Genomic DNA, 9,597 nt, shown 5'->3' with positions numbered 1-9,597 from the left:
TGCCAGTGCTTTATTTTGCAAGGAGAGAGAGATGCCTGGTTTTAATGGCGTACAAACGGGAGAGACCTCTTGCATGGTGACTCAAGAGTCCAAGGATATTTGAAAAAGAAAAAAAAAAAACAACTGACTTTACAGGACACCACAATTCAACTTCCTTCTAAAGACCATGTGGCGGGAATTTTTTTTTTCATTCAGATATGTTTATATAATTCAAATGTTTGTCAAAAATATTGACACCAAGATAGCTGAACACATAAAACCACTTGGGTCGGCTGAAAAAATTACATATTAGCTTATTTGTTTAAAATTTCATTTGGTGGATCTACACTTTTGTTTATTTCCCTATTATTACCTTTGGGCCAGTGGTGCCTAGTTTCATCCTCGCTTTCGTTACACAAGCAGCACACCCTCATGTAAGAGGGGCTTCTCCGGGGTTAGGGTACCTACATAAACTCCCAGAAGGCTCTTTCAGAATACATATGTTCACCTTTCAACTTACTACATGTGGAAGGATAGCAAGATTCACTTTAATTTTAAAATATTCTCCCAGTTAACTCAGATTCTCCCTTCTGTAGGTAAGAACATTTATTTGATTTGCCTTGCACTCCTGGCACTCTTCCTTTCTTCTAGGACAGAACTGCCCCTTCTCAGATTCTTCTCTCTCTTCTCTTCTAGACGTGTAATTAGAAAGGGAGGTACCATCCTGTATAGCCTGGCCTCCCTGGGAACCACAATTGGTTAGGAGACTGGTACCTGACTCCTCCTGGTTTCAGTGATTTGATCAAGGGATTGGGGTATAACTCAAGGTGTGCTAAACAGTCATTTCCTGGAATTTTTCTAACTGGAGGTTGGGAATAAAAGTCTCATTTCCTCTTGGTTTCAAAATGGTTATCAGCCACCACTGCCCTGCCACCGACAGAGACTGTAAAAGAGAAAGGAACCAACTTTGAGTTAAGTGGTAGATTCAAAGGGTTGAGACTTTCTATGGCTTTTTAGAGTTCCTAAAGTTCTCAAAGCAGTCCTGTTTCCTGTTTTCTTGAAGCTTGGTTATTTAGCTCTTCTGCTGATTCTGTGAGGTACCTTTAATATCCTAATAGAATATACATTGATAGTAATAAGGTGTGTATACACACACACACACACACACACACACACACACACACACTTAGAATGCTATTTGGAATACATTTTAAAAATTTATAATACTATTTGTAACTTGCCTTTTTTCATAAAAAAAGGAATAGAATCCATTGGGACATTCACCACCAATAAACTACATCATCATTTTAACAGCCGCACAATCTTCTTCTTTGATAATTTATTTTATTTTGATACTTCAGATTTTTAAACATTAGAAGCAAGACTGTGATGAACCTTAAGTATTTGTGCTAATAAGGAAGAATTTTTCAGAAGCTTATAGCCGACTTCCCTTGGAGTCTGGTCAGAAGTGGGTCATAGGCCCATTCCTAATTTAAATCACTGGTAAAGGGAAAGTGGTCAGCAGAATTGACCTAATCATTCCTGAAGTTGGGCTGATTCATGTGTGCCTATGGGTAGAGGGTGCAGAGGGGAGGATGATGAAGTCTGGATTCCTGAACAAAAGGAAGAAGGGAGAATCAGGTGCCCACTATAATAGTTTTGAACATTTCAAGGTGTTTAAAACATAATGTATTAATTTTTCAATCTTAAAGCAGTGTTTAAGAGTGCTAATTGTGGGACTTCCCTGATGGTCCAGTGGTTAAGAATCTGCCTTCCAATGCAGGAGGTGTGGGTTTAACCCCTGGTTGGGGAACTAAGATCACACATGCTGGGTTATTTGTAGAGTGCATTCTGTAACTAGAGAAAGCCTGCATGCTACAACGAAGACAACACAGCCAAAAATACAAATTAAAAAAGAGTGCTAGTTTCTCTATACCCTTGCAAACCAGGGCTACTATGATTCATCTTTTTCACATGTTTGATAGTAATGTTTGATTTTTTTTATCAGTAGTTCATAGGAAAATACTTTTCAGATGATTCACAACTCCTGATTTAATGGCATTAAAATATCCTATTACTAGAGATGTAAAAAAAAAAAAAATGACAGGAAAATTACTCTAACTTGAGTCTTATAAATTCCATAGTTACCTAAAATTATAGGTACAGAAACATGAACTTCATCTCTATAAAGATAGAATGAAATCACTGCTGCCAATCACTTATCAAAACAAATGTTAGACGCTTCATTAGAATCTATGGAAATCTCAGAAATAAGTAATAATTTCATTAAAAAAGCAAGTTCTTTAAAAAGTTTTTAAAGTGTATAAGGCAATTATCAATTTTCAGTCTGATTTCATTGATATTTGTTATAGGCTAGATGTTGGATGCTAAGGTTAAAGAACTGTCAGTACAATAATTTTGAGCATCAAATTCATTAAAAGTATTAAATGAGTACTGTTAAAGCTTTATTCTTTTTGTGTTTTAAAATATATTCATGAAAATAAGTCCTGTGGATGTAGTGTTTCAGCACTGTGACTATAGTGAATAATACTGTACTGTTTATTTTGAAAGAAACTAAGAGAGCATATCTTAAAAGCACTCATCATAAGAAAAAAAAATTGTATTTATGTGTGGTGATGGATGTTAACTAGACTTATTGCCTTTATTTTACAATATAAACAAATATTGAATCATTTTGTTGGATACCTGGAACTAATGTATTTCAGTTATATCTCAATTAAAAATCAATATATTCATATGATAAATATTAACATATTTGGCACACAGTACATTTTTGGGTGAAGCTCTTATCAGTAATGAACAGGCCACAAGAGTACACGTTTACAATCATCAAAGGGTTCATTGTAGAGCTTGACTTTGAATATTTGAAAGTAGATGTTTATTTCTTCAAGGCCTAACTTGTCTCATTGGAAATTTTGTTCAATCATATTCTCATGGCTAAAAAGAATTTAGTATACAATTTATTGCTGAACAGATGACAAAACATTTGAACTCCTAGTTCACTTCAGTCGCTCAGTCATGTCCGACTCTTTGCCACCCCATGAACCGCAGCACAGTTGGATGGCATCACCAACTCAATCGACATGACCTTGAGTAAACTCTGGGAGTTGGTGATGGACAGGGAGGCCTGGCGTGCTGCAGTCCAATAGAGTTGGACACGAGTTAGCGACTGAACTGAAATGTTAACATGACAACACAAAGTTGTGTGAACCACGTGGAAAGCCCTAGGTTATCACTTTATATAGACTCCAAAAACTAGTAAGAATTTGTTTTTTCTTCTCTATATCAGGGGTCAATGACCCCTGAGAAAAATTAACAGAAGAAAAATTGTAATAAAGGGTCACAGTCAGTTCAGCCGTTCAGTCATGTCCGACTCTTTGCGACTCCACTGAGGGGTGAGAGGTAGACCGACTTTGTCCTCCACCTCTGCCACCGTCATTCCAACCCGCCTCTGGGCTAGAAATGTCTCCCTCCATCCCTGCAGCCGCCCCCACGACTCCAGCCGGCCCTCCTCTGCCTCGCCCTTAGCATCCCTTGCCTCCCACTCACAGTACCCAGCGTATTGCTAAGCCCGTTCTTTGACCCCAGCCAGGAGACTTCAAGCTTCCGCCCAGGACTTGGCCCGGGGCGGCGCAGGGGTGTCCTGTTTCCGCGTTGGCGAGCGGCGTGTGTCGTGACGTCACCGCGCCTTGACGTCAGGCTGACGTGCAGCACGGTCTCCTGGGAGACCAGGAAAGCCTTTTGCCCCCGGCGGAATCGAAGTATAGGTGAGAGAGACAAGGAAAGGCTTTCTTGAGCCCCGGAATGACCTGGTCCCGGCGCGCACTTCCGAAGAAGAGGCGTGCTGGCACCCCGGGGGCAGAGCCGGAAAGCCGAGCCGTGGTGCCGCGCCCGGAGAATGGGCCCCGCGCCTTGCCCCTGACCCCGGCTGCTGCCTCTGTCGAGTCTTCGCGAGCCCGTCCGGCTGGGCGCCCTCTTCTTTGAGAGCGTGGCCAGGATAGGCCTCATTCCCGCACCTTTTCTTCTTCCCGCCTCCGCGGGTCCCGAGGGAACGGGGTTATAAAGGGACAGATTTCAAAACCCTTGCAAGCCGATTTTGGCTGTACTTGCAGTTAGTTTCTATTTGGAAAATCCTGCCCCTTCATAATGTCTCAAGACGTGAACTCCCTCTTCACCTGACCTTGACCTCATCTGTGGTGATTCACACTAAAGAAATAGTTCTTTAGGGAAGGGCCTGAAAGCTGAACGTGAGTTAATGGCCCAGCGTGACACTGGTGTCATGCAGGGAATCGGAAGTGAACGACTAGGGACGGGTCTGTATTTTTGACATCTTCCTTGTAATCCTGTCAGAGCAGGTTCACAAATACCTACGCGGCTACCGCTGGTTATCACCGCACCTCATGTCGAAGAAGAGTCGAGAAAGTGTGTAATGTGAGAGAATAAAAGGGCCTCTTTGATTTAAAAAGAAAAAAGCAAAATAATGAAAGTAAATTAAAAGTTAAAAAAAAAACCTTTTTTTCCCCTTTTGTTAAAGGGAAAGAGACCTCTCCCATCCCTTTCTTGGGAAACTTCTTATGGCTGTGTGCTTCCTCTGTTCCTTCAACATGTATGTATGCAAATCTTTTGAAGACCCAGAATATTTTTCTGGAGGACCGGGGAGCCATTTCTTTAAAATGTAAACATCAAGGGAAACAGGGCCCATATCTCCATATTACTTTGGGAGTTTAGTGCTTCTAGTAACCAAGTGCTTTGTCTAGAGATATGTATTCATTTGAACAAACGCTGTTAGCTAGCACTTCAATTACCAGGTGAATTTAAAACAAACTATGAAATAGAGTATAGCAAGCTCTGTTGAGGACAAATTATCTTTTATCTTTTTTTTTTTTTTATCTTTTATCTTGAGAACATGTATGTAGTGGAGTGTATCTGCTTGGCTATATTAAAAAGTGGGATTTCTTTCTGTGTTTGTAATCTTATTAGATTAGCTGTGCCTCACAGTTTAGTTAAATGCTTATGTGATAATAAAACTGCTTTCTGCATTGTGGGGAAATTTTCTGGATGGCAGGATTTAAAATTTTTTCCTCCGTAATCACACCTACCAATTTTTCCCACTCAGTATAGTAAGGCCACAAAATTGGAATAGATTTACAGTAACGATACTGTGCCACTAGATTCATGCTCTCAAATACATTTAGGTGTGAAATTTTAAAAAGGAAATTTAGTTGGTAATTTTAGGAAAAATTCTGCTCACAATAGAGTTTCATTAAGATGAAGCCATATTATTTTACTGATGGTGAGCTCACTGTAAAATGACAGGAATGAGAATAATGAGCTTTCTGTGAATAATGAGCTCTTGCCACATCACTGTGACAGTCTGCCAAACATCAGATTATTATGTACTTGGCCATGTGGGCCAATGTTCACTACATCAGTTAACTTTACTCTCTCTGTCCATACACATTGTATTACCTTTATCTTTAGGTTGGAAGACAGCCCATTAGTTATTTATTTTAAACAGCAGCTCATTAAACATGGAACTTTGCTAACAAGGGGGATTGGAAATCCATCCTTCCACCAATACTTAGACAATTAAAAAAAACAGGAACTTTTGTCAATAACAGTTTTCTTGACATCTTGCTGTGTGGCTGGGGTTACTTTTTCTGATAGAGTACTATGCCTGTTTAGTCTCTGTTTGTCAAAATCTTGTCCAGATCAAATGTAAACCTCCTCACTCACCTCCTCAGGAAGCCTTTGCTAATTCCCCATTCCCATGAGGAAGATAAGACATTTTTTTTCCTGGAACGTCTAGATTGTTCCTTGTCTACAGCTCCTGACCCTCACGTCTTTCCTGCTGTGGAATTGTGCCTATATTATCTTACTCTGCTGTCCCCCTTCACTTCCCATTTATATGTGTGTATATATATATATGTATCTGTATATACCCATACATATGAATGAACATCTCTCACTCCTGAAACTGGACAGTTTATTCTTTCTCCTTATTTGGGAAACATTAAAAAAAAGAACTCTAAGTGCACCTTCATTAATCTTGTGTGGTTTTATGAAAGTAGTGATAGAGTTTTATATTGAATTGTTTTATTATAAAATGAAAATTATTAAAAGTAAAACATCTGCGTAAAAATTATATAAATGTCCACTTTTGGTAAAATTGGCACTTGGCTTCTTATGCTTTAGTGACTTTTCTGTTCAGTGCTTGCCTATCATATTTAACTTGATAACTCTAAATATTTTTTCCTGTACTTGATTTAAACCAGCATTAATGTCACAGTTGCTTTCTTTTATCTGCTAAACTATTCTATAGATATTTTTTCCAGCAGCTTTTCAGGCGAAAAACTTTTCTTTTAAATGAAATAAATGGATCTGTTTAAAATTTTGTGATCCTTAATCTGTATTTGCAAAACAAATAACTAGTTGTAAGCCACTACAGAAGTTACAATTATAAAGTTCCAAAGAAAGAAAATGTTATTTTTAATTCAGTAGTCTCTCTAGGTCCTTCCTGTTCTGTTGGCCTAATAACCACATGAGAAACCTCATTTGTAGCTTTTAACATTGAGTTGATGAAACAAACATCTGTGAAAATAGTTATACCCATTGATTCCCAAAACTTGTAGGAATTGATCTTATTAAAATTTTCTTCATATTGTTTTAATACTAATTATCACCATCAATGTTTTTAGATTATTTTACTTCAAAGCTCCTTCAGTATATTTTGGGAAATTATGGATCGTCATGTTCCCATGCATGCATTACCTGAAGAAATCCAAAAGGTATGTTACTATGTTATTATAGCACAACATTAGAATTTTAACAGTTAATTCTAAAACATGGGAGAATGCATTCAGAGGTTTTATATTTGTTTTAGTCAGGGGATCTGCAGTGAATTGGTGGAGTGGGGAAGGGAATAATTATAATAGTCAAAACTGTAGAATTCACTTCAGTGCCAAAAATGTTCAGCCTGTGAAAGAAGCTGGATATATAATTCTGGCATGGTATTTGACCAGGTGTTTTTGGAGCCCTTGTAAGGGCTTCAACAATGGCCAAATACTATACTTAGATATTTATCTAGCAGCTTTTCAGAAAATAAAAGACATAAATGGGTCCGTTTCAAATGTTAAGTAATCCTTATTATGTATTTGCAAAACAAATAATTAATAGTAAACCACTACAGAAATTTTCAGTTCAGTTCAGTTGCTCAGTCACGTTGGACTCTTTGTGACCCCATGGACTGAAGCACGCCAGGCCTCCCTGTCTATCGCCAACTCCTGGAACTTACTCAAACTCCTGTCCATTGAGTCGGTGATACCATCCAACCATCTCATACTCTGTCATCCCCTTCTCCTCCCTCCTTCAATCTTTCCCAGCATCAGGGTCTTTTCAAATGAGTTAGTTCTTCACATCAGGTGGCCAAAGTATTGGAACTTCAGCTTCAACATCAGTCCTTCCAATGAATGTTCAGGACTGATCTCCTTTAGGATGGACTGGTTGGATCTCCTTTCAGTCCAAGGGACTCTCAAGAGTCTTGTCCAACACCACAGTTCAAAACCATCAATTCTTCGGCACTCAGCTTTCTTTACAGTCCAACTCTCGCATCCATACATGACTACTGGAAAAACCAAAGCTTTGACTAGACAGACCTTTGTTGACAAAGTAATGTCTCTGCTTTTTAATATGCTGTCTAGGTTGGTCATAACTTTTCTTCCAAGGACAAAAAATTTTAGTTTGTAACTTTTAAAAAAATAATTTTTATTTATTCATGTCTGTGCTGCGTCTTCATTGGTGTTCAAGGGCTTTCTCTAGTTGCAGGGAGTGGGGGCTACTCTTTGTTGCAGGCCCTAGAGCACACAGATTTCAGTAGTTGTGGCACACGGGCTTAGTTGCTCCGCAACATGTGGAATCTTCCTGGATCAGGAAGACCCATGTCCTCTGCATTGGCAGGTGGATTCTTATCCATTGTGGCACCTGGAAGTCCTAGTTTGTAACTTTTTATGATGCAGAAATTTTAAGAGTGTCTCTCTAAAAGGGTCTATTTCAGTTTCACCTTAATTCTTATCTTTTACCATGTTTTAAGGCCTTTTATAGATATCAACTCATTTAATCTGGTTAACAATCAATTCTTTTCACCATTGCTATGCTATTTTCCTACCTGTTAATTTATATCTGTCCTCAGACAAAATCATTTCTCCCATATTTACTGTGGCAATGCATACATTGCTAACAGCATAATTAAAAATATCTCTTTGAAATTGATTAACAAATTACGAATTAAAACCTCAAACCTTAACTTTCATTTATCATTCAGTTTTTAAGGTAAATCTATAGTCAGTTTAAGATTAATCACAGTCCATTAGTTTTTAATTAAAAACTGCAGTCAGCTCTCAGGTATATTTTTATCTTTTATGCGTGTAATGCCTGTTAGCATTAATCATGCCATTGATTTAACTTGATGGTTACTTCTACTGCATGTCCTTTAGATTTATATAAACTGCAGTCTAGCAGGTCCTAGAAGGGAAGTCCAGTTACCATAAAAAACCTTTTATACCATTGCATTTAATTCACTTCACCTTTAAAGTTAGATGTAAGAGAAAGTTCAGAGAGCTCAGCTATGCTATGCTTACCTGAGAAATGGTACCTAGATGTGTTTGAATACATGGAGTGTCCTCACACTCTCTCAGATGATTTCTTTCCATGTACTACTAGCTGGTGTGGTAGACATAAAAAGAAACAAAACAATCTGCAAGAAACAGTACCCATACTCAGATACCAGTCATCTATTAGGAAGCAGATATATAATGACATGAAAAAAAAAAAAGACCCTAAAGACAATGTTTGATTTAAATGTCATGTAAGATACTATCTTTTCTGAAAATAGAGAAAGTGGGAAGAGGAATCCTTGAGTATCATGATGGTCAAGGGAGGATCTTTATGCAGGAAATAGAACTGGAATTGGCCCTTGAAAGCGAAGTACTCCTAGAGACAGACAGGGAAAAGGTTATTCTGGGCTAAGTGAACAAAAGCTCACTGGTAAGAAAAAATACTGGCCAGGGTAGAGAATGTTTAACAACTTCAGTGTTTTAAATGCATGAAAGAGTATGTCTTTAACAGAGTTTTTAATAAGTTGAAGAATGTGGTTTTTTTCTTGTTTAAGGTACTTATATAAGTAAATTTTTTAAAAATGCTAAAACCAATCATTTTTAAATACACATATATTCTCAAATCTTAAATGACAGGGAGCTGTCTGTTTAATGCAGAGAGGTGGGGAGGCCAGGAGTAGCTTAGCTGCCTAAGGCCCTGGACAAATGAGTTGATTGTAGCCCTTGGTCTGCTGAATGCTTAGCCTGTAAAGTGCATCTTTGCACTTTTTCAGACTGAAGTTAGATACACTTGTACGACAAGTATTTATCAAGTGCCTGTAGTGTGCCAGACACTGTTTTGGGTACTTGATTATAAAGCAACCAAAAGTATGCACATGCATCCCACAGCCTGTTAGAGGTTGTTTTGGGAATGTCAGTTACTCGTTTTCTTACCTAATATTTGATTCCTCTAGATTGTCCATAATGTAACTGGTTAAAGCATATT

The 9,597-nt window shown here is 38.2% G+C and overlaps 1 protein-coding gene across 2 annotated transcripts in view; it reads left to right on the top strand.

The window, feature by feature from the left end:
• The first annotated feature begins 3,247 nt into the window (after positions 1 to 3,247).
• Positions 3,248 to 9,597, top strand: part of LEKR1 (leucine, glutamate and lysine rich 1) — a 224,905-nt gene continuing 218,555 nt past the window's right edge. Inside the window, exons 1-2 of one of the 2 annotated variants that reach the window (XM_070792615.1) lie at positions 3,248 to 3,767; positions 6,699 to 6,788. In XM_070792615.1, coding sequence (XP_070648716.1) covers positions 6,741 to 6,788 — 48 coding nt within the window. In that variant the 5' untranslated portion in view covers positions 3,248 to 3,767; positions 6,699 to 6,740. The remainder of the gene's footprint in view (positions 3,768 to 6,698; positions 6,789 to 9,597) is intronic. The other variant, XM_019960397.2, reaches the window with a different exon arrangement.

Source organism: Bos indicus, chromosome 1 (assembly GCF_029378745.1).
Source record: "Bos indicus isolate NIAB-ARS_2022 breed Sahiwal x Tharparkar chromosome 1, NIAB-ARS_B.indTharparkar_mat_pri_1.0, whole genome shotgun sequence".
In the NCBI taxonomy this organism is placed as follows: domain Eukaryota; kingdom Metazoa; phylum Chordata; class Mammalia; order Artiodactyla; family Bovidae; genus Bos; species Bos indicus.
The sequence above is the reverse complement of the archived record's forward strand: the minus strand, read 5'-3'. Positions and strand labels throughout refer to the sequence as shown.